This window comes from Molothrus ater, chromosome 25 (genome assembly GCF_012460135.2).
Source record: "Molothrus ater isolate BHLD 08-10-18 breed brown headed cowbird chromosome 25, BPBGC_Mater_1.1, whole genome shotgun sequence".
Taxonomy (NCBI): domain Eukaryota; kingdom Metazoa; phylum Chordata; class Aves; order Passeriformes; family Icteridae; genus Molothrus; species Molothrus ater.
In genome coordinates, this window is record NC_050502.2 from 3326378 (window position 1) to 3350791 (window position 24414).

A 24414-nucleotide genomic window follows, 5' to 3' on the forward strand; every position below is an offset into this window, starting at 1 on the left:
CTGCCTGGCCTTGGATGCTGCTCCCTGGGATGGAGATGTGGGATGTGGGGACAGCAGGGTGGGATTTGTCACCCTGCTGCTCCTGGGATGGAGATGTGGGATGGGGATGTGGGGACAGCAGGGTGGGATTTGTCACCCTGCTGCTCCTGGGATGTGCCAGGATGGGTGGGATGGGCCCAGCAGGGTGGGATCTGTCACCCTGCCCTGCTCTCCCTGGGATGGGGATGTGGGATGGGGATGTGGGATGGGCCCAGCAGGATGGGATCTGTCACCCTGCCCTGCTGCTCCTGGGATGGGGCTGTGGATGTGGGCACAGCCCATAAATCACTCCGGGGACAGGCAGGGGGGTGGCTGAGCCTTCCCACAAACATCTCCTGCTCCCAGCTCCCACCCCCAGCTCCCGGCAATCCCTATCGCTGCTCCACACCTGCCCTGGCTGATCCTCAGGGAATTGCAGCTCCTCATCAACGCCCAGGTCACAAAACAGCCGGGAAAGGAGCAGAACCATTGTCCCTAACAAAGGGCTGGGCCAGCAGGGCCCTCCCGCAGCTCTCTGTGCCATTCCCGAGGGACAGCAAGGTGGCAGGGATGTGTTCCCCCTCCATCCCGTCCCTCTGCAGCAGGGAAGGGTTGGCAATGCCTTCCCACAGCCCCCAGCACCCCCTGCCCCACTCCAGCACGTTAAAAGTGAGAATAATTCCTAAAAAAGTAAGAGGACGAAAGATTAAAGCTCTTCTTCTTCCTCATCTGACACAGTGATGCAGAGAAACCATGAAAACACCACGTCCTTCAAACCTGTTTTTTTTTTTTTTTAAAAAAAAGAGAAAAATTTAAAACCCCACTCGATTTTCTGGCCAAACCTGCAGAGGCTCAGGGCACACGGGGCTGATGGGGAAGAAGGTGCAAAGTGCTGGGGCACAGAGGTAGGACACGGAGAGCTCCCAGGCACGGGAATCCAGCAGCTCCGTGGCTCCAGGGGCTGTGAATTCCCTCTGCTGGGAGGGTTTGGTTCAGCAGCTGCACCTTCACCGTGTCCCTCAAACGCTGGGAGCAGGAGCAGCCCCACCCAACCTGCGGGGACAAAAGGGTTTAGGTCAGATGTGGCCCTAAAAACAGGGCTGGATCCCCAGTTCCTGGGGTTTTGTCTTTTAAGAACTCCTGGATGTGCTGATCCATGAAAATCAGGATTTTAAAGAAGAGGGAGAGTGATTTTTTAGTGATAGGACAAGGGGGATGGCTTTAAAGTAAAAGAGAATTATCCCCAAATTTTGGCCAGGGATGTCCTCCACAAGCTGTTCATTGTATCAGGAATCACCCACAATAAAGGAAATTTCTGAGGGTGAAGGTTTAGCTGGCACGTGGCTGGGAATCTCCTAAAACCATTCTGGACTTTCATTTTCCCAATACCATCCTGGGAGACAGCTCCATGAAAATCAGGATTTTAAAGAAAAGAGGGAAGTGACTTTTTAGTGACAGGACAAGGGGATGGCTTTGAACTAAAAGAGGAGAGATTTAGATGAGATATTGGGAAGGAATTGTGCATATTCCCATTGTCCATTTGCATTCACAGCCTCGAGGAAAGGATGCAGAGGAGGAAAATCACAGGAGGGCGATTCCCAGCTTTTCTCAGCTTGAATAAACGGACAATGGGAATATGTACAATTCCTTCCCAATATCTCATCTAAATCTCTCATCTTTTAGTTTAAAGCCACACCATCCACACCAACACCTCTTCTGTCTGCAAACCCAGAGGTTTTCTTTAATTTGGGGGCTGGAAAACTTCTCCTGTGAGGAGCAACTGAAGGAGCTGGAGGTGTTTACCCTGGAGAAAAGGATGTGGTATTCCCATTCTCTGAGCAGAGAGACACAATTCTCTCTGCCAGGACTTTTCCTGGGAAAGGCAGTGAGAAATCAAATAGAAATAAGAATTGTTTTCTCTTCTCTCTCTGAGAAAGCAAACAGAAATAAGAATTGTTTTCTCTTCTCTCTCTGAACTTTCTCACTGCCTTCCCCAGGAAAAATCCTGGGAGAGAGAATGATGTCTCCTGATGTTCAGAGGATGTGAATGCCACAAAAAGAGGTTCTGGGGGAACTTTATTGCTCCCAACTCCCTGGAAGGAGGCTGTGCTGAGGGGGGAGCTGGTCTCTTCTCCCAGGTAACAAGTGACAGGGCAGGAGGCCTCAAGTTGCACCAGGAAAGCTTTAAATTGGATATTAGGGTAAAAAAAATAATCACAGACTCTGGGTTTTGCAGAGGTTTTCATATAGAAAAATCTGTATCTAGTTCCCCATGGCAGTGAGCAGCAGTGAGTGCTGGGGAAAAGGGTGAAAAGAGGGGGATGAAATGATGGAGAAATCCTTGGCTAAAACTCCAAGAAAGAAGAATTCTGCTGCTGCCAGCCCGTGATGCAAACACGGGGCAGTTAAAAACCCCATGGGAGAGGGGCTGTGGCTGTGCCTGGTGGGTCCCAGAGAGCTCAGCCAGAGCCTCCAGCACAGCCTGGGTGGGAGGAGCGGGGTGGGGAGCAGGGACCCTGTGAGGAGCAGGGAGAGGAGCAGGGAAAGGAGGAGGGTGAGGAGCAGGGATCCTGTGAGGAGCAGGTGAGGAGCAGGGATCCTGTGAGGAGCAGGGAGAGGAGGAGGTGAGGAGGAGGGTGAGGAGCAGGGATCCTGTGAGGAGCAGGGAGAGGAGCAGGGATCCTGTGAGGAGCTGGTGAGGAGCAGGGAGAGGAGGAGAGAGAGGAGCAGGGAGAGGAGCAGGGATCCTGTGAGGAGCAGGGATCCCGTGAGGAGCAGGGAGAGGAGCAGGGTGAGGAACTGGGATCCTGCTGGGAGCAGGGTGAGGAGCAGGGATGCTATGAGGAGCGGGGATCCCACTCAGAGCAGGGTGAGGAGCAGGTGGGAGGAGCAGGGATCCTGCTTGGAGCAGAGTGAGGAGCAGAGTGAGGAGCTGGGATCCTGCTGGGAGCAGGGTGAGGAGCTGGGATCCTGCTGGGAGCAGCAGCCCGGGGTGCACTCACTCACTCACTCACTCACTCACTCACTCACTCACTCACTCACTCACTCACTCACTCACTCACTCACCTCTCGATGATGCTGTTGTTGAGCTGCAGATCGCAGGCGACCGACCTCATCTGCTCCAGCAGCTCCTGCATCCTGCAGGGACACAGCCAGCCCTCATTCCTGCATCTTTAGGGGAAAATACAGCCCCAACTCCTGCATGGACACAGCCCTAGCTCCTGCATCCTTTAGGGGCAGATCCAGCCCCAATTCCTGCATCCTGCAGGGGCACATCCAGCCCCTCATTCCTGCAGGGGCAAATCCAGCCCTGATTTCTGCACTGCTCAGCCCCTGTTTCCCATGGGAGCAGCTCCTGCTGAAGGGCTGGGATGCCCCACAGGACATGGAGCAGGGATCACATGGAGCAGGGATCACACTGAGCAGGGTCACACGGAGCAGGGATCACATTGAGCAGGGTCACACTGAGCAGGGTCACACTGAGCAGGGATCACACTGAGCAGGGATCACACTGAGCAGGGTCACACTGAGCAGGGTCACACTGAGCAGGGTCACACTGAGCAGGGATCACACAGAGCAGGGTCACACTGAGCAGGGTCACACTGAGCAGGGTCACATTGAGCAGGGATCACACTGAGCAGGGATCACACTGAGCAGGGATCACACAGAGCAGGGTCACACTGAGCAGGGTCACACGGAGCAGGATCACACTGAGCAGGGTCACACTGAGCAGGGTCACACAGAGCAGGGATCACACTGAGCAGGGATCACACTGAGCAGGGTCACACTGAGCAGGGTCACACGGAGCAGGATCACACGGAGCAGGGTCACACTGAGCAGGGATCACACTGAGCAGGGATCACACTGAGCAGGGTCACACTGAGCAGGGTCACACTGAGCAGGGTCACATTGAGCAGGGATCACACTGAGCAGGGTCACACTGAGCAGGGTCACACTGAGCAGGGATCACACTGAGCAGGGATCACACAGAGCAGGGTCACACTGAGCAGGGTCACACGGAGCAGGATCACACGGAGCAGGGTCACAATGAGCAGGGATCACACTGAGCAGGATCACACTGAGCAAGATCACACTGAGCAGGGATCACAATGAGCAGGGATCACACTGAGCAGGGATCACACTGAGCAGGATCACACTGAGCAGGGTCACACTGAGCAGGGATCACACGGAGCAGGGATCACACTGAGCAGGGATCACACTGAGCAGGGTCACACTGAGCAGGGTCACAATGAGCAGGGTCACACTGAGCAGGGTCACAATGAGCAGGGTCACACTGAGCAGGGTCACACAGAGCAGGGTCACACAGAGCAGGGATCACACTGAGCAGGGTCACAATGAGCAGGGTCACACGGAGCAGGGTCACACAGAGCAGGGATCACACTGAGCAGGGATCACACTGAGCAGGGTCACACGGAGCAGGGATCACACGGAGCAGGGATCACACTGAGCAGGGTCACACTGAGCAGGGATCACAATGAGCAGGGTCACACTGAGCAGGGTCACAATGAGCAGGGTCACACGGAGCAGGGTCACACAGAGCAGGGTCACAATGAGCAGGGTCACACGGAGCAGGGATCACACTGAGCAGGGATCACACGGAGCAGGGTCACACTGAGCAAGATCACACTGAGCAGGGTCACACTGAGCAGGGTCACACAGAGCAGGGATCACACTGAGCAGGGATCACACTGAGCAGGGTCACACTGAGCAGGGTCACACTGAGCAGGGATCACACTGAGCAGGGTCACACTGAGCAGGGATCACACTGAGCAGGGTCACACTGAGCAGGGTCACACAGAGCAGGGATCACACTGAGCAGGGTCACACTGAGCAGGGCCACACCTTCCCAGCCCTGCAGACACAGAACCCTCACCCCATTCCCAAGATGAGCAGCAGGAGGTTCTGTCCCCCCCTAAGGAGCTGGGCTGTCCCCAGACCCCTGTTCCCAAGGGTGGGAAATGGATTTGTAGAGAGTTCTTAGGGTCTAACAGAAGGCCCACACAGTATTCACCCCTATGCCAACTCTGAGATAAGAAATACTGATTTAGAAATGTTATGGAATAAGATAGATGTTGCTGAGAGGGAAATAGAGCTAGAAAAAAGTTTCAAAAATGGCCTTACAAATAAAACTAAATACTTTGGAGAAATAGAACTATGAAAGATGTATTATAGTGGGACCCACAAGGAGCAGTTTTAGATGATTGGTTTTAAGGCATTTGCAGTATGGTGTGACAAAAAGTTAATAAGCTAAGAAATGCTTATGGTGTTTTGTAATCAGGAAATAGCTTCTGATTGTGCTGGTGTGAATTCTAGCACCTGTGTTGTCTCACCCTTCTCACGAGACTGAAACTGGAATAAAAGCTTTTAACTCTCAGTTTCCCCATCCCTGAGTCACACAAAGGTATTTTCCAAGCCAAGGACTCACCTCAGAGCCATCTCCTGGCAGGCCTGGCTCAGGGGGACAGGGGGAGGCACAGGAGGGGCCAAATTCCATTGCTCCACCTGGAGAAGCCTGTCCAGAGCCTGTGGAGATGGAGATGGAGATGGAAATGGAGATGGAGATGGAGATGGAGATGGAAATGGAGATGGAAATGGAAATGGAGATGGAGATGGAAATGGAGATGGAGATGAAAATGGAGATGGAGATGGAGATGGAAATGGAGATGGAGATGAAAATGGAGATGGAGATGGAGATGGAGATGGAGATGGAAATGGAGATGGAGAGTGCTGGCAGTGCCACACCAGGGGCTGTCCTTGGGGCTGACCCAGAGCCAAACAGCAGCACCCACAGAGTCACACCCAGCACTGCTCCAGAACAATTCAATAAATTAACCCAAGCACCAGCACACTCCCAGGGGCTGTGCCCCAGCTCAGCAGCTCTGCCGTGGCAGCTGGAGGTGAAGCAGCATTTTCCTCCTGCTGCAATTCCCATTTATTGGGCACACACCCCCCTTGCCAGGCAATCCCTGGCACCAGCAGCACCTTGGCCAAAGGTTTCCCTGCTCACACAGCGGGACAAAACAGCACCTCCAGCCTGGATCACCCATAAAAAGGGGTTTAGGAACCCTGCAGGGCTCTCCTGCTGAGCCCAGGGGCTGCTGGGGAGGAGCAGGAGGAGCTGCAGCCCTGGACACCCACGCCCTGCAGGCAGTCCTGGCACTCCATCATCTCCACACTGCAGGCACTGATGCGGTTGCTGAGCCTCTTCAGGTGCCTCTTGATCTCACAAACTTTCCTGGAAAGAGGAGAAAATTATGTCAAAACTCCACGCTTGGCATCATTAATTTATTTTATTTTATTTTTTTTTTTATTTTTTTTTATTTTATTTTTATATTTTATATTTTATTTTATATTTTATTTTTTTATATTTTATTTTATTTTTTATATTATATTATTTTAATTTATATTTTATTTATAGCTTATATTTTATTTTACATTTTATATTTTATTTTAATTTTATATTTTATTTATAGCTTATATTTTATAATATATAATAACATTTTATAATATATAATATATAATATATAATATATATTATATATTATAATTATATATAATACTTTATAATATATAATAGCATATAAAATATATAATACTATATATTTTATAATATTTTATAATATTTTATATTTTATATTTTATATTTTATTGTATTTTGTTTTATGTTTTGCGTGTTTTAATTGCACGCTGCTTTCTGCAGAGCTGTCTGGATTCAAAATCCTGAAGGGAAGCAAATGAGTCAGGGCTTGCTGTAATTGCAGCTGCAGCAGCCACCATTAGGCCAGGTTATCCAAACAGCACTAAGAGCTAATTAATCAGGGAAAGTTGATTGTAAATGAGGCAGCTCAGACCTGTCAGTTCACCCAGCACAGACTGGGCCTCTTGTTCCTACCCAGAAAAGGCTCCTCACACCCAGCAGGCACACCAGGAGTTGAATAAAAAAAAATAAAAATGTTTGGTTTGGCTTTAAAAAAACAAAGGAAAGAATATTTCAGGTGAATGATCCAGCCCAAGTCCCCAGAAAAACAAACACCGCCCCACAAACCCTGGCAGGAAACAAAACAGGACAATTAAAACTGAAGTAAGGAGAAATTAAAAATATCCAGCTGTGACTCATGGTGCTTTCTCCACAAGGACAGGAAAACAGGTACAAAAATACCTCAGGAAAACGTGGGGAAGGATTTTTCCTCCCTGTGAGCAGAGGTAAAACCATTTTTAGTGCCTTAGTGCTTTTAGTGCTTTTAGTGTCCTGCACTGCATGGATTCTGTGGGGCTCCACATCCAGGGAAAATCCCAATCCAAGAATTCCCACAGAAACTGAGGGAGATTTCATTGCCTGGGTGTGATGAGGGGACTGCAGGACACAGCTCCTGTCCTCAGAGTGAAACCTGCCTCTGGGGAGGGCTGGCAGCAGGGAAAGCCCTGGTGGGACAAGCTGGGAATGGGAATGGGAGAAGGATGGGAAAAGACTGGGGAAAAATTGAGAAAAAAAACTGGGAAAAGAAAAAGAACTGGAGAAGGATGGGAAAAGACTGGGAAAAAACTGAGAAAAAAACTGGGAAAAGAAAAAGAACTGGGGAAAAGAAAAAAACTGGGAAAAAGAAAAGAACTGGAGAAGGATGGGAAAAGACTGGGGAAAAATCAGGGAAAAAAACTGGGAAAAGAAAAAGAACTGGAGAAGGATGGGAAAAGACTGGGAAAAAACTGAGAAAAAAACTGGGAAAAGAAAAAGAACTGGGGAAAGAAAAAGAAAATCTGGGGAAAGGAAAAGAACTGGAGAAGGATGGGAAAAGACTGGGGGAAATCAGGGAAAAGAAAAAGAACTGGGGAAAGAAAAAACTGGGGAAAGGAAAAGAACTGGAGAAGGATGGGAAAAGACTGGAGGAAAAACAGGGGAAAAAACTGGAAAAAGAAAAAGAACTGGGGAAAGAAAAAAACTGGGGAAAGGAAAAGAACTGGAGAAGGATGGGAAAGGACTGGGGAAAAAACAGGGGAAAAAAACTGGAAAAAGAACTGGGGAAAAGAAAAAAACTGGGAAAAAGAAAAGAACTGGAGAAGGATGGGAAAAGACTGGAGAACAAAACAGGGGAAAAACTGGGAAAAGAAAAAGAACTGGGGAAAGAAAAAGAAAATCTGGGGAAAGGAAGAGAACTGGAGAAGGATGGGAAAAGACTGGGAAAAAACTGGGAAAAGAAAAAGAACTGGGGACAGAAAAAAATGGGGAAAGAAAAAGAACTGGAGAAGGATGGGAAAAGACTGGGAAAAAACTGAGAAAAAAACTGGGAAAAGAAAAAGAACTGGGGAAAGAAAAAAACTGGGAAAAGAACTGGAGAAGGATGGGAAAAGACTGGGGAAAAAACAGGGGAAAAACTGGGAAAAGAACTGGGGAAAAGAAAAAAAAAACAGGGAAAAGACAAATAACTGGGACAGAAAAAATGGGGAAAGAAAAAAACCTGGGATAGGGCAGGGAAAAGGCAGGGAGGGCACAGGGACAGGGCAGACCCTGCCCTCAGCTCCTGCAGAAATTCTGAGCATCCAAACCAAACTTGCAGCCTAAAAATCCCCTCCACTTGTCAATCCAGCCCAGGGCTACTCCCCAGCAGAAACAGGATCAAAAAATGGGTTTAATTGTAAGGAATTCCAGAAAGTGCTCCTCCCTCCAGCCACAGGCAGCCCAGGAGGGGCTGCTCCTGTCCTTGCCATTAAATTCCAGTTTTTGCAAGATCCTCTCCCCCCCTGCTGCCACAGGCTGTGGATTGCCCTCGATCACCACAGGGTAATTTGCTCTTTGCATTATTCCCCAAGCACTGTTCAGCAGAAAATCCTTCCCATTTCTCTCTGTCTCGATGGCAATTCTGTCCCAATAAAATAAACTAAAATAACCTCTCCCCCCACGCCAGAGCTGCAAGTTTAGGGGATTTGGGGGCTTTTTCAAACATAAACTTAAAACAGCAGGGCAGAACTATGGGATAGGAGCCAGCTGGGGTTTCCAGTGGGGTCACAGAGCTCTTGGAGGGTTTGTCACCCCTGAGCAGTCCCTTGGCAATTCCCAAAACTCCCATTTCCATCTTTCCACTGGATCATAGCAGACAGCACTTGGAAGCCCTAATCCTTGGTGGAGGGCTGTTGTTGTTGTTGTTGTTGTTGTTGTTATTATCATTATTATTATTATTATTATTATTATTACTACTACAACAATATACAATTTTAATAATTATTTTAATATAAATTAATTTTAATACAAATTATTATTTTAATACAGAATATTTTAATAAGACTATACTAACTTAATATAAAATAATTTGAAATATTTTAATATAAAATTAATATTATTCTTTTAATAGAAAATATAATAATAGAATATAATATAATTCACATATTTTTATATTATATATTATAAATTACAGAAATTTATATATTATGTAATTTATATAATATTACATAAATTATATTATTATTGCAATATAAAATTCTGATAACTATTTTAAATATAAATTAATTTTAATATAAATTATTTTAATATAAAATATTTAATAAAACTATACTATTTTAATATAAAATAATTAATTTAAAATATTTTAATATAGAATATGACAATATGACAAGATAATAATATAATATTATGATATAATATTATTTTAATATAAATATATTATAAATTATAGAAATCTATTATTATTATTATTATTATTATTATTATTATTATTATTATTATTATTATTATTATTATTATTATTATTATTATTATTTCCACTACAAAGTGGCCTGTCCCAAATCCCTGGGTGGGGCTGGTACCTCATTCTGCTGCTGTGCAGGGCCAGGGCCTCCTGGTACTGCTGGACGCAGTCATTCTGGAAAATGGACAGAACCCTCCTGGCCAGGTTCCCCAAATTCAGCCTAAAGCCAGGAATAAGAGAGAAAACACCATTATTTCCTTCAATGTGCGAAAAGGAACATCACAGGGTGGAGAAAGAAAGGAGTTCCAGGGAAAACAAACCCTGGCTGTGATGGAGAGGGAGGTTTTGGGGGATACAAAATACAAAGAGAATTTTGGTTTTGGGGGATACAAAAAGCATTTGATACAAAAATACAAAATACCAAGAGCATTTCCCAAAATCCCCATTTCCATCTCCACGCTCCATCCTTAGCAGAGAGCACTTGGAAGCCCTGGATGCTCAGAAAAGAGTTACAGAGAAGACAGAATACCCCTGGAGAGGGACATTTTGGGGGATTCACCCCCCTGTCCCCCACCCAGGGCACTGCTGAGCAGTCTCTGCCTTGGAGTTTAGGGCAAATGCTCAAGGTTAGACTGAGACAAGGGAGTCTGTGGAATTTCACCCTCCCTGCTGCAGCTTGAAGTGGGAATTTTGTTTCTTGCCTGTGCTGAACTCCCCTGGTTTGGGTGCAAACTGAAAGGTACCAAACCCCTCAGGCACTTCACAAGCACAGGGGGAAGCAGGGACACTTCCCAAATCACCATCTCAGTGCAAAAAAAAGCCTTTTTTTGGTCTTTTGCTCACACAGCCCAAGTCCTGGGTAAGGCCAGCCTGGGATGGGTTTGTCCCCTCAACCAGCACAGGGATGTGACCCCAGAACAGCTCCCTGTCCCCACCTCTGCTCCCACAGCTCCATCTGAGAGAGCGCAGGGCTTGAACCTTCCCTGGGAGAGCTCCTGCAAGGAGGAACCACACAGGAACCTCCAATTTTTAACAATTTTTAACCCTTTGGGGCCCACCCAGAGCCAGCAAGGGACAGGTCCTGGGGAGGGGACAGGGTGGGACTCACTTATCCAGTTTGTGGATTTGCTCCTCGTTGTAGCTCAGCCCTGGGGAGGAAAAACAAGGTCACCACACATTTCCTGCAGACAGCCCAAGAAATGGGCAATTTCACTGCACACAGAGCTGGCTGAAGGGGATTTTCCTTGTGGATATTTTCAGTTCAGTTGAAGAAAGAATAGAGATAATTTCTCCCAGGCTGAGCCTGGGAATCTTAGAGGAGAGAATCCAAACAATTATTATTTCTCTTTCTATCACCATTGTTTATAGATATGGTTCTCCAGAGTGTGCTACTGCTGATTCACCAATAGTGTGAGAGGTTTTCACTTTGAGACCAATCAGGTCTTAAGTTCACCATTATTTCTGTAAGAACTGTAAATTTCTAATAATAAAGTGGCTTTTCATACCTTTTGCATCATAGAGACAATGATAATTATTACCCAGCTGGGGGCTGCTACCACATTTCCTGGCTCAGCCCCCAGGGCAATGTCAGGACACAGAAACAGGAAAGCCCTGCAAGGTTCCATGAAGTCACTGCTGATCCCAGCAAACCCAAATCACCCATTTTCCCACGGGCAGGGCCATTCCTGCCTGGTGTCCCCAGCCCCAGCACTCACTCAGACACGTCCTGGCCTTCTTGAACTGCTTGTGGATCATCTGCATCTTCTCCAGGCAGCATTCCATCTGCTGGATGCTGCAACGGGGCAGGGAGGGGGTGAGGCTGGGCTGAAATCAGCATTTGGGCTGAAATCAGCATTTTGGAGGGAACTTATCCCTTTGGGGTGGGATGTGAATTCTGCTTTTCCCCTGCCTGTCTGTGAGCAGGGACATCAGGCCCTGCTGTGTGTGCGTGTGGCACCCTTGGCAGGGGAACTGCTCCATTCTGTGGGGCTCTGCTGGCAAGGATGAAAGTTTGACAAGGAAGTCTCACAGATATGGGTGCTTGGAAGAAAGGTTTTTGAACGTAGAGTCTGATGAAGGAATAGAGATGGAAGCAAGTTTTGATATAGAAGGGAAGAATTGCTGAGCCAGTCTGACTGGATAACTAAAGAGGCAAAAGGTGTCTTAGAAGGAGTTTTTATGGCTTAGAGCAAAGGATAAACCCACCCCAAACAAGAAGATGTTTTTACTAAGCAGAAAGAGAGCACAGGCAAACAAGGCAGCAAAGCTGCAAATAGAAGAAAAGTCTCAGAATTTTCCACTGCAGGAAAACTGAAAAACAACTTCTAGCTTAACCTGCAATGTACTGACTTTTAGTGATTGGAAAACAGTAACATCAATATGGTACTTATAGTAGTTATGATGGGCTATAGATAATAGTTAAGGTATAGATTGGTTCTGCTGTATGAAGATGCTCAGCAAAGAAAAGTCTATAATGCATTGTAACCAAAATTAAAGTATATAATGCATTGTAACCAAAAGAAAAGTCTATAATGCATTGTGACCAAAAGAAAAGTCTATAATGCATTGTAACCAAACCCAAAGGGTCTCCAGGCCTGCCTGCAGCTGGAGCTGACAGCTGTGGGCACAGCTCTGTCACCCACAACCCTGGACTGCTGTAACCTCCTGGATGGAATAAACTGCATTTTGGAGACTGCCTGGAGTCCCACATCCCTCATTCAGGCTCTTACAGGGCTCCATATCCAGGGGAAAATCCCAATCCAAGAATTCCCACAGAAACTGAGGGAGATTTCATTGCCTGGGTGTGATGAGGGGACTGCAGGACACAGCTCCTGTCCTCAGAGTGAAACCTGCCTCTGGTGAGGGCTGGCAGCAAGGAAAGCCCTGGTGGGACAAGCTGGGAATGGGAATGGGAGAAGGATGGGAAAAAACTGGGACAGGGCAGGGAAAAGGCAGGGAGAACACAGGGACAGGGCAGACCCTGCCCTCAGCTCCTGCAGAAATTCTGAGCATCCAAACCAAACTTCCAGCCTAAAAATCCCCTCCACTTGTCAATCCAGGCCAGGGCTCCTGTGGGGACAGCCAGGTGGCACCAGGGATTGCCCCACACACCTCTTGTCCTTGTGCACTTGCTGCCTGTCCTTCACCAGCTCGGCCAAAATCCCATCCAGGGCCCCTTGGAAGTCAAAGATGCTGTGGGAGCACTGGGAGAGCTCCTCATCCACCTGCAGAGGGGGGCAGAGGTTGGGACCAGCTGCTCTGAGAGCTCTGGGGGCTCCTGGGGCTGGGGATGCTCCTCACCCTCTGCAGCCTTGGCTTCACCACATCCAGCCCAGCTGGGGCCCTGCTGCCTGCAGGAACGGCCTCGTACCTGGGGGAAGGCAGAAAATGGGGATTGCTGAAGGGGGATTAGTGCTGGCAAACAATTGGCACAGGAATCCACCCCGTGCTGGGGTCCTGGGGGCTGCAAAGGGATTTCCTTGGGCAGCAACCCAGATTTCAGAGCCACTGTTGGAACTCACTGAATCCCTCTGGGTGTCCAGGGTTGCCCAGGACCCCATGGGGGGCTCAGAGACCCTGGCACACAGCCCAGAGCACCTGTGGGTTTGATTGTGACCCCTGGAGCAAGCTACCAGCTTTGTATGAGGACGTGAAAGTCACACAGGTTTGAATGGTGTAATAACAAAATGATCACAGGGTGAAAATGTAGATTTTAGGATTTTTGGTATGGGGGTTATGGGGACAAGATGGAGGAACTTGGGCGTGTCCAGCCTTTCTTCTTCTTCTTCTTGTTCTCCATTTTCTGCAGTGATGTTGGCACTTTGGGATTGGTTTAGAGTAGAAGTGCACTGTCTAACACAGGTGATAGGTATTGGGAATTCAGTGTAAATATGTTATATGTAGTTTGTAGTATAAAAAAACAACACCACCTTGGGGGTGGTCAGAGTGCCTGTGGCTGCCCTGCTGAGCAGATCTCGGCTGGGCAGAAAGAAAATTTTATAGATAAGAATTAATAAACAACCCCAAGACCGAAAAGTGAAGAGTCCAGACTCGTTTTTCAGACGCACGGGCGAAGCAGAGACATCCTGCACATCTCAGGGCTGCAATTATCAACAGCAACCCAAGAAGCCACGAGATGCAAAGTGCTGATCTGGTAAAAACTCGCCCTGTTGAGTCCAATTTGTTCCAAAATTGTTGGTTTTACACCCACTGGCTTCAGGCCAGCTGGGAGGGTGTCTGTGTGCCAGGCTGAGCGTGGCACAGGGGCTAAGTCAGCAGAAACGTTCCTGCTGCAGAGCTGGAAGGGCTGGAAGAGCCAGAGCACCCAGCTGCAGCTCTGCTGCTCTTGGCACTCCAGCTCTGAGGGCTGCACTCAATGGGAACCACGTGTCCCTATTTTATTTTTTATTTATTTATTTTTTTTAATCCAGATGAAATGGAAATTAAGAGACTTTGCTAAATGGAATGAAAGAACAGCAACCCAGAGGCAAAGAATTTTCCACTATAACAACAACAAAAAAGCAGCAGAAAAGTAAAATATCCATGGGTTGCTTGAGATAAAATGGGTTCAGCTTGGCCCAGGGCAGCTGGGTGGGAAGGGGGGTGTGAGAAAAGCTGAGGGCAGCCCAGGGTTTCCCCATAATTCAGTGAAGACTCTTGGAAGGAAATGGGACCTCTCCCCAGGGCTGGTGGGATGCTGGATCCCTGGGAATGCAGCCCAGCTCTCCAGGGTTGGTGATAGGGGCCAGACCCCCATGGGGTGATGGAGCTGGTGCCACCCTGCTCTTTATTTTATCCCAATTTTCTCAGTTTTCCTTTCCCTGGAGCTGGTGCCACCCTGCTCTTTATTTTATCCCAATTTTCTCAGTTTTCCTTTCCCTGGAGCTGGTACCATCCTGCTCTTTATTTTATCCCAATTTTCTCAGTTTTCCTTTCCCTGGAGCTGGCAGCAGCTCTGGCTCCTTCCTGCTCGAGGGCTGTAACAGTCAGAAAGCCCCAGAGCAGGAGCCAGAGTCAGGACTAACTCTGGCCTCCTGTGAAATCATTAAAAACTGAAGAAAAGAGGGACAAACAGCCAGAGTGACTCATTTCCCAAACAGTGAAAAAGCCTCCTATACCCACAATATCAGCTTATTCCTGGCATTTTCCTTATTCCTGATTATCCAGGACCTTTGAGAGCCCCTGTTCCAGATTGCAAGGCAAGATGCATTCTATTACCATCTGTATGGCAGATTACCTTTGTCAAGTGGCAGTTTGCCTTATCTCTCTCTTTGAGTGACCACAATCACTCCTCCCTGGGAGGGGACACTGCTGATAACAGCCATTGAATGTCCCTGCATGGCTGATAAGAGCTACAGCATCCCATTGGGAGATGTGAGCCCAGGGGGAGGAGCCAAGCATTCCTACCCAGATATAATCTGGAGATTCTGGAACACCAGCACAGCTGCTGCACTGGATTGCCCAGAGGAACAGCAGCTGCCTCTGCCCTGGATCTTCAGAGGCAGAGACTGCACCCTTTTCCAGGATCCCTGCTCCAGCAGAACCAGCCCTGGCACTGCAGGAGGGCTGAGCCACAATTCCAATGGTTCTGCTGCCCACAGCCTGACCCACAGGGTGTCAGGCTGGGTTCTGACTCTGGCAGTGTTGGTTTGGTTTACTGCATTGTTTATTTTATCCTTTTATTTTTCTTCCTTATTAAAGATCCATTATTTCCTGCTCCCATATTTTTGCCTGAGAGCCCCTTAATTTAAAATTTCTAGCAATTTGGAGGGGTGGGGAGGGTTTACATTCTCCATTTCAGGGGAGGCTCCTGCCTTCCTTAGCAGACTCCTGGCTTTCCAAACCAAGACAGCCCCATATCCCCCCAGCACAGCCCAGCTCACTTACAGCACGTGTGTCTTCCCCATGGTGAGCTGCAGGCAGGTGAGCACGGAGTGAGCCCCTCTCCTCTGCTCCAAAATCCTGCAGCACTCTGTCCTCAGGGTCCCTCTGCCAAGAGAGAAAACAGCCCCCCCAAGATGTGCTCCCTGAAACCACAGATCCATCCTGGGGTGGGGATGGAGCTGGTGGCTTCTCTCAGGCTGCTCTGAGACACTGGGGGCTGGTGAACCTAAAATTGGGTGTGGCTGCTGCTTTTAGGGTCTCTCACCCTCTGTCCTGTCCCAAAAGGGGTGGGTAGGGCAGTGAAATTCATAATGGAATGGTTTGGGTTGGAAGGGACCTTAAAGCTTAAATTCCAAATCCCTGCCCTGGGCAGGAACACTTCCAATAGATGCACACAGTGCTGACAATAATAAAATACAAAGGAAGGAAGGGAGGAAGGGAGGAAGGAATAATTCTGCTTTTTTCCTCAGCCTCTCCTAAACTGAAAAAAGTCACCCAAAAGGAACAAAGGAGGACAGGAGCATCCTCCCAACACCGAGGAGTTTTTCCTCCAGGTGCAGCCCCTTGGGGACACAGTGCCCCTCCTGCCCTGCTCCCTCCAAGTCTCCCAGGACCCCACCCCACCATCCCCACTGGTCTGCACTAGCAGGAAGAGGCTGAAAACCCCTTAACCCAGCAACCCCATAGCCCTGGCAGGCTGTGTGCCCCCTGTGCCCTGCCCAGCAGTGGCCCTGGCACTCACATCACCCAGTGCAGGCCCCTGGCCAGCAGCTCCCGGCCCCTCCGCAGCGCCTGCCCCACGCGCAGGGTCTGGTGAGCAGCACCCACGGCACTCTGCAAGGCAAAGGGCACTGCCAGGGCCTGTGCCAGGCACAGGGCACTGCCAGCACACTGCCCTGGCACACACACCCACCTTGGCTGCACTGCAGTCGGCCACCACGTCCACCCTGGGCACGAACTTTGGGAATTCCAGCGCCGCTGCAAAGACAGGCAGGGTCGGGGGGTTTGTCACCAGCTGGGGGCTGTGGGCAGCTCCCACCCACCAGATAAACCCTGGGGACACTCAGGATTTCAGCCTCGGTGTTGGAGGCTCAGTGAAGCCCTCCAAGATATTTTGGGAGCATGGATGAAGGCAGGAATTCCCAAAGCTCAGCATGGTGTGTGGCTGTGCAGCAGCAGCACATGGCAAGGGAAAACTGACCCTGAAATCCCCTAATCACGCTGCAGGGACCAGAAACAGGACTGGGAATTGGCACTGGGAACTGGCATCAGGATTGGGAATTGGCACTGGGAAGTGGCATCAGGATTGGGAATTGGCACTGGAAAACCAGTGCTCCCGCTGCTGGAACTGGGGTCACTGCTGGGAATGGGGACTGGCACAGCCTGGCAGTGGGAAAAGCAACCAGTCTGGAGAACTGGGAACAATCCAGTGGGAACTGGGATCCAGGTCAAACACTGCCCAGGCCCCAGGAGCTGGGATCACGCAGGAAATGGGAAATCTCTCAGGGTAATAACTGGAACAAATCCCTCTTCCAGCAGCCACTCCCTCTCCTGCTGTGCCACATCTCCCACCAGCCACACTCACGGTCTCGGTACCGGACCCCCACCACGTCCTCGGGCTGCTCTGAGGTGCTCAGCAAAGTCAGGGGGCTGCTCTCTGTGGTTTTGCAGAAATGATGAGCTTGTAGATTGGGATCCAGCTCATACAGGTGTCCTTCAAAAAAATATTCTTGATGGTGAGGGGCTATGTTTGTCTGTTTGAAGACGGCGTCTAAAAACTTGGTGGTACTGAAATGGAGAAAGAAGGGAAAGGATGGGGTTAAGCAAAGAGGTGAGCACACAGATTTCCATCCCTTTAGCAGCCTGCTGCCCTCAAAATACCAAGATGTTGATATTTTCTCTTAGCAAAATATCAGACAAGGTCAGCAGAGCCCCCTGAGGCTCTCAGTGTGCCCAGAGCTCTGCTAGTGCACTCCCAGCAAAGGCTGATTCGAGCCTGGTGTGTTTTAACCTGCCTTGGGAGCAGTGCAAAGGGCATGGTGGTGCCCCAGGTTCTGCTGTTGAAGTGAGGGGAACTCAGAGTTCCATTCCCAAATCCCAAATGAATCTCCATCCCAGCCTTACGTGTTGTAGGAGTGGATGTAGATGCGGTGGGAGGACGCCTGCTGCAGGGAGAACACGTCCACCACCATCCTGTGCAAAATGTCGTTGGTTCCTGCAAAAAACTGGTCGAATCCCCAGCATTTCTCCTGATCCACCTCCAGGATATTCGCCAGGATGGGGATCAGCTGGTCCTTCAGCCCCCTGCAGCAGCAAGGGAAGTTTTGTATTTGGGTTGCCTCCAGACAAAGGAAGGAATGATGAATCTGACTCCATGAATGATGAATCTGTTCTCAGAAGGCTAATTTATTATTTTATGATTATATTATATTAAAGAATACTAAACTAAACTATACTAAAGAATACAGAAAGGATAATGACAGAAGGCTAGAAAGCTAATAATGAAATAATGAAAAGATAATAATGAAAACTCATGACTCCTGCCAGAGTCCTGACACAGCTGGGCCCCAATTGGCCAAAGAGCCAAAACAACTCACATTAAACCAATCAAACAATCACCTGTGGGTAAACAATCTCCAAACACATTCCAGATGAGCAAAACACAGGAGAAGCAAATCAGATAATTATTGTTTTCCTTTTTCTCTGAGGCTTCTCATCTTCCCAGGAGAAAAGTCCTGGGCAAAGGGATTTTTCCAGAAAATATGAATGCCACAGGGAAGAAGAGAAGTTTGATGGGCTGGTGTAACCCCGAGTCACAAACACTGCCCTGCACCCCCTTTTCCTGTCTGGAAAGCAGAGATCTGCTCTGAAAGCTGTGACAGCTGAAGATGAAAAGTTTCAGCGCCTTGTTAACCCCTCCTGTGCTGCCTGGGGACACCCAGCCCCAGCAGGGGACACTCACGTGGAGAGGCGGCAGGTGATGGGCAGCTCATAGCTCCACTCGATGCTCCCGTTCTCCTGCCTCTGGATCCCTGCAATGGCCCCAGGAGGCTTCTCCGTGGTGATTTTGTACCTGTGGGAAGGGATTTTTTGCTGCTGACTCGAGCCAAGCGAGCTCTGTTTGGGCACTGAGTCCCTCAGGTGGAGGGAAAGGGCAGAGCGTGGATGTGCTGGGAAAAACATGATTCACTGAGAGAAAAGGAAGCGCCCAGAGGGAAAATCCTGCAAGGAACAGTCAGAACCTTCCATTAACCCTGCCTCCCCTTCCAGCTGTTTAGCCAGGAGGACTTGGGAATGCATCTTACAGAATCCCAGAATTATCTGGGTTGGAAGGTGTGGTGGTGTTTGAGGGTCCGCAGGACAAGGGAAGAGATGGGAATCTTGACTCCACGTTTCAGAAGGCTGATTTATTATTTTATGATATATATTATATTAAAAGAAAATTATTTACTAAAAAGAAAATATAATATATAAAAATTGTAAAATATATAAAAATATATCCAACCATATAATATATAATAATATATAAGATATTGCATATTATATATTATATATAATAATATAATATATATAATATAATATATAAATTATATATAAAAAAGAAAATATAATATACTAAAAATTATATACTAAAACTATACTAAAGAAAGAGAAAGGAGACATCAGAGGGCTAGAAAAGAATGGATAATAAAATCTTGTGACTGACTAGAGTCCGACACAGCTGGACTGTGATTGGACATTAATTAAAAACAATGACATGAGACCAATCAAAGATGCATCTTTGGCTGGTAAACCATCTCCAGACCACATTCCACAGCCATCAGATAGTTATTGTTTACATTTCTTTTCTGAGGCTTCTCAGGAGAAAAATCCTAGAGAAAGGTTTTTTCAGAAAATACGTCTGTGACAGGAAGGAACCTTAAAGATCACCTGATTCCAACCCCCTGCTATGGGCAGGGATGCCAGTGTCCCACCCCAGCATCCCATTTGGAGGGAAAACGTGGCAAATGGGACATGGATTCTTCCCCACACTCCCCACAGGCCCCTTGGCAGGGCTTTGAGGCCAGGTGGGGTTAAAGCAGAGCGAGGCACCCTCAGCACAGCCCCAGCTCCCCAGCACAGCTGGCAGGGCACCTACATGATCTCCTTGTTCCTGCGGGGTCCCCCGAAGGGCACGAAGGGCAGGCTGCCGGTGGCAGCGTGGTAGAAGGTGACACCAATGCTCCAGAGGTCCACGGTGACACCAAAGGCCTTCTGCGGCGGCTTGCGCAGCACGGCTCGCTCGTACACATCAGGGTGCTGGGGGGACACAGACACGGTCCTGGCTGAGAAACAGCACCTGGAACACAGACCTGGGTCCTCCCAAAAACCTCTAACACAGATCTGGGTCCTGGCTGAGAAACAGCACCTGGAACAGAGCTCTGGGTCCTCCCAAAAACCTCTAACACAGCTCTGGGTCCTGGCTGAAAAACATCAAATGGGACACAGCTCTGGATCCTCCCAAACACTTCTAACAAACTCTGTCCTCCCCAAAAAACATCACCTGGAACAGGGCTCTGGGTCCTGGCTGAAAAATATCAACTGGAACAGAGCTCTGGGTCCTCCCAAAAACCTCTAACACAGCTCTGGGTCCTCCCAAACACTTCTAACAAACTCTGTGTCCTCCCCACAAAACATCACCTGGAACAGAGCTCTGGGTCCTGGCTGAAAAACATTACCTTTAACAGAGCTCTGGGTCCTCCCCAAAAAACATCACCTGGAACACAGCTCTGGGTCCCGCCCAAAAACCTCTAACAGAGCTTTGGGTCTTCCCCAAATACCATCACCTGGAACACAGCTCTGGCTGTCCTCCCCCCTCAAAAAATCACCTCCAACAGAACTCTGGGCCCTCCCCAAAAAACATCACCTGGAACACAGCTCTGGGCCCTCCCCCAAAAAAATCACTTCTAACAGAGCTCTGGCTCCTCCCAAGAACCATCACCTGCAACCTTGCCACAAAGCACCGAGCCCCTGCCCTTCCAAAAACACAGATGAGGCTCTCCCAGTGACTCAGCTGCAGGACTGAGGGACAGGGCCCAGCCTCCCCCAGGACTCCCAGGGCCACCAGCCCGGCACATGCCCTCCTCACCAGGTACTCCTCTGTCCCATAGACGGACACAAACTTCTCATCATCCTCCAGCTCCCGGGCGGCTCCGAAATCCGTCAGTTTGTAGATGCTCTGCCCGTCCTCCCCCACCAGCCTCATGATGTTGCCGGGTTTGATGTCCCTGTGCACGACACCATTCTCACGGAGGTGGTTCATCCCTGCCACTGGCACAACGGGGAGGCAGAAATTCATCCGTGGGGCTGGGCCACAGGGCTCCCTCCAGGGGGGCCAGTTTGAGTTTAGGGATGAGAAAAGGGCTGGAGAGGGGGTAAATGCCGTGGTGGTTATCGGAACTCAGTGCATCCCTCTGGGTGTCCAGAGTTGCCAAGGACCCTGCCAGGGGGCCCGGAGACCCTGGCACGCACAATAACCTCACAAAATGCACAATAACCTCACAAAATTCCCAATACCTCACAAAATTTTCTAACAGTTACCGTGCCTTGTGGTTAGACAGGTACCATGCCTTTGTTGAGACAGGACTTATCTGTTCCTGTATCAACCAAAAATTCAAATTCTTCATTTAGAGGTCCCACTTCAAAGTTTACCAAGGGCTCCTCTAGATGTTGCATCGGGTCCCTTAAGGTGTAAAGCCCTTGACACCCCTAATTGTCACCTCTAAGAACCCTCTCTAAGGCTTCTTGTTCCCTGGCTATTGCCTCATCGAGACTGAGCTTTTTACAAACCCTCCTAACATGTCCAGTTTCTCCACAATAATCCCAGAGCACCTGAGGATTTGATTATGACCCCTGGAGCAAATTACCAGCTTTGTATGAGGACCTGAAAGCCATAGAAGTTTAAATAGTATAAGAATAAAACTATCACAGGGTGAAAATGTAGATTTTAGGATTTTTAGAATAAGGGTTTTGGGGACAAGATGGAGGGATCTGGGCGTGCCCAGCCTTTCTTCTTCTTCCTCTTCTTGTTCTCCATTTTCTGCAGTGATGTTGGCACTTTGGGATTGGTTTAGAGTAGAAATGCACTGTCTAACACAGGTGATGGGTATTGGGAATTAAGTGTAAATATGTTATATTTAGAGTAGAAGTGCACTGTCTAACATAGGTGATGGGTATTGGGAATTAAGTGTAAATATGTTATATGTAGTTTGTAGTATAAAAGGACAACAGCACCTTGGGGGTGGTCACAGTGCCTGTGGCTGCCCTGCTGAGCAGATCTCGGCTGGGCAGAAAGAAAATTTTATAGCTAAGAATTAATAAACAACCTCAAGAGCGAAAAGTGAAGAGTCCAGACTCGTTCTTCAGACGCACGGGTGAAACGGAGACACCCTGCACATCTCAGGGCAGCAATTAACAACCAAAACCCGAGAGGTGGTTGCACTTAGATGGGGTTCAGTGTGACTGGAGAGGATGAGGACATGGCAGGGCACAGCTCCTTGTCACAGCAGCTTCCCAGAGCAAGGAGAAACCCTCAACACTGAGCTCAACCCCACCCTGTTCAGGGCTGCCATTCCCGACCCCTCACTCCATTGCCCAGGGCTGCTGCCTGCAGGGTCCCACCAGCCCCCAGCTGGAAGGGTCCCAGTCCCTGCTGGTGGTCCCTGAGCCCCCCACTCACCCACACACTGCAGCACGATGAGGAACTCGGACTCAGCCAGGCCAAAGGCATTGGCTGGGTCTTCCAGCACGTTCAGCAGGCTGCCACTGGAGCAATATTCCATCACCAGCACCTTCTGCTTGCTGCTGCCCTGCGGGGGGACAAGGGCAGGGCTCAGCCAGCCCCGTGTCCCCCCCCAGGTCCCCTCCCTTGGCTGGGGAGCCCCAGGATTTCCCACTCACTGTCTCCTCCACGGCGAATAATTTGACAATGTTTTTGTGGTTCAGCTTCCGCAGCATCTCGAACTCTCTCACCTGCACCTCCTGGGGCCGCAGGTAGCTGGCACTGTTAAACACCTTCACAGCGACCAGCTCCCCCGATTTCTGGGAAAAAAGAGCAAAAAAGAGGGAATGAAAACACCAGGTGATGCCATTCACGTGCGAAGCGGTTCCAGGAGCTCTGTCCCGGCTCCCACTGGGGATGTAAATGATGAAATGATGAAATGTCGCCTCTGCAGCGCTCGGCTGCACAAACAAACCGCTGTTATTCACCTCCCTGCCCTTCCTGTCCCGGCACCCACGTGCTGAGTGTCGCTGTGTTTATCCGGCCCCACAAAGAGTTCCCATCTGCAGCCCGGGCCGGCGGCTCCCCGAGGGATGGGGATGTTCCCAGCCCGCTCCCGCAGTTTGCTTAATAAACTTCAAAGGCTGCTGAGGAGGAGGAGGAGGAGGAGAGCCCGCGCCAAGCCCGGCAAGTGTTTGCACGAAGTATGCAAATGGCCAAGGATGGGGTTTTCAAAACCTCTGGGCATTCCCCGGGAAGCAGCAGCTCCTTCCCCCTGCGCCAGAAGGAGCCGGGGAGCGCCCCAAAAGCCGCCCCCGACCCGCAGAGCAGGGGAAGGAGCCCCGTGGAAAGTGAAAATAAAAGGCAAAGCAGCGCCTCTCAGTCTAGAGGCATGGTCCAATGTTCGGAGGTTTTGCTTTGCTCCAAGGTCGCCCCAAACGGCAAACCCAGACCAGCAGCTTCTGTGTCGGTGAAGCCGGTGGGTGAGTGTGTGTTCTAAGGTGGCTGCTGGTTTTGCGGTTCCACAGGGTCTTCCACAGGGTCTTATGGGTTTATCCCTGCTTTTGCACAGGGAGATCAAACAAAACAAAACGCAAACAGCGCCTGAGGTGCGAGGATCTCCCGGGAGGGCGAGCGGAGCGGGGCTCGGGCAGGGATGGGGGCACCGGGGCTCTGCACTTTGGGGTTCCTGCCCCCCCCAGCTGCCCCCGCTCACCTTGTTGCGAGCTTTGTAGACAGAGGCCGTGGCCCCCTGGCCCAGGAGGTCCTCGGTGCTCCACAGGTAGTTGGGGGTGCTCTGCATGTCCGGTGAGATTTATCCCACCGAGCCCCTCCGGGAAGCGCGGCAGATGCAGGGTGGGATGCAGGGTGGGATGCAGGATACGGGGCCGAGGCTGAGCATGGACGAGCCCGCAGCGCTGCCCGAAGCCCCAGAAGCCCCAGAAGCCCCAGAAGCCCCAGAAGCCCCGGGCCGTGCCGGGGCTGGCAGCAGGAGCCCGGCGGATGCCGGAGCTCGGAGCGGAGCAGCGCGGGGCGAGAGGCGCCTCCCCGGCCGGGAACTGAAACCCGCGGATTGCAAAACCCGCCCGGCGAGCACGGCCACGCTGCAGGAGGAAACGCCTCAGCTTCCTGCTCGAGAGAAAACTTCCCTGCCGGGCAGCAATCCCCGGGCACACCGGGCTGCCATCCCCGCAGCACCTGGGCTGCCGTCCCTGGCACACTGGGCAGCAATCTCCGGGCACACCGGGCAGCAATCCCCGGGCACACCGGGCAGCAATCTCCGGAGCCCCCGCGTTGCCATCCCTGGGTACAGCGGGCAGCAATCTCCGGAGCACCTGGGCTGCCATCCCTGGGCACCTGGGCAGCCATCCCCCGATACCCGGACTGCCATCCCCAGAGCACCCGGGCATCTATCCCCCGGAGAACCTGGGCTGCCGTACCCCAGCATCTGGGCAGCAATGCCCTGGAGCACCGGGGCTGCCATCCCTGGGTACAGCGGGCAGCCATGCCCCGGCATCCGGGCTGCCATCCCCGGGCTGCTCCAGGACAGCTCCA

The 24414-nt window shown here is 50.0% G+C and overlaps 1 protein-coding gene across 1 annotated transcript; it reads right to left on the reverse strand.

The window, feature by feature from the left end:
* Nucleotides 1–897: 897 nt before the first annotated feature.
* IKBKE (inhibitor of nuclear factor kappa B kinase subunit epsilon) lies at nt 898–23662 on the reverse strand. The gene is made up of 20 exons (XM_036398452.2): nt 23576–23662; nt 22539–22679; nt 22318–22447; nt 20728–20909; nt 19738–19898; nt 18562–18672; nt 17724–17903; nt 17185–17387; nt 16513–16577; nt 16342–16433; nt 15603–15704; nt 13017–13086; nt 12828–12940; nt 11432–11508; nt 10825–10864; nt 9835–9936; nt 6178–6274; nt 5465–5562; nt 3085–3156; nt 898–1071 (listed from the first exon to the last, which is right to left on the reverse strand). Exons 1-20 carry the CDS (start codon nt 23660–23662, stop codon nt 1038–1040), a joined length of 2157 nt encoding a protein of 718 aa, XP_036254345.1. The 3' UTR covers nt 898–1037.
* Nucleotides 23663–24414: the final 752 nt, after the last annotated feature.

Coding starts and splice junctions, on each gene's coding strand:
- IKBKE (XM_036398452.2), bottom strand. CDS start 23,662: ATGCAGAGCACCCCCAACTACCTGTGGAGCACCGAGGACCTCCTGGGC. Junction 17,388..17,723: donor TACATCCACTCCTACAACAC/GTAAGGCTGGGA, acceptor TCTCCATTTCAG/TACCACCAAGTTTTTAGACG. Junction 12,941..13,016: donor TGAAGCCAAGGCTGCAGAGG/GTGAGGAGCATC, acceptor CCCCCTCTGCAG/GTGGATGAGGAGCTCTCCCA.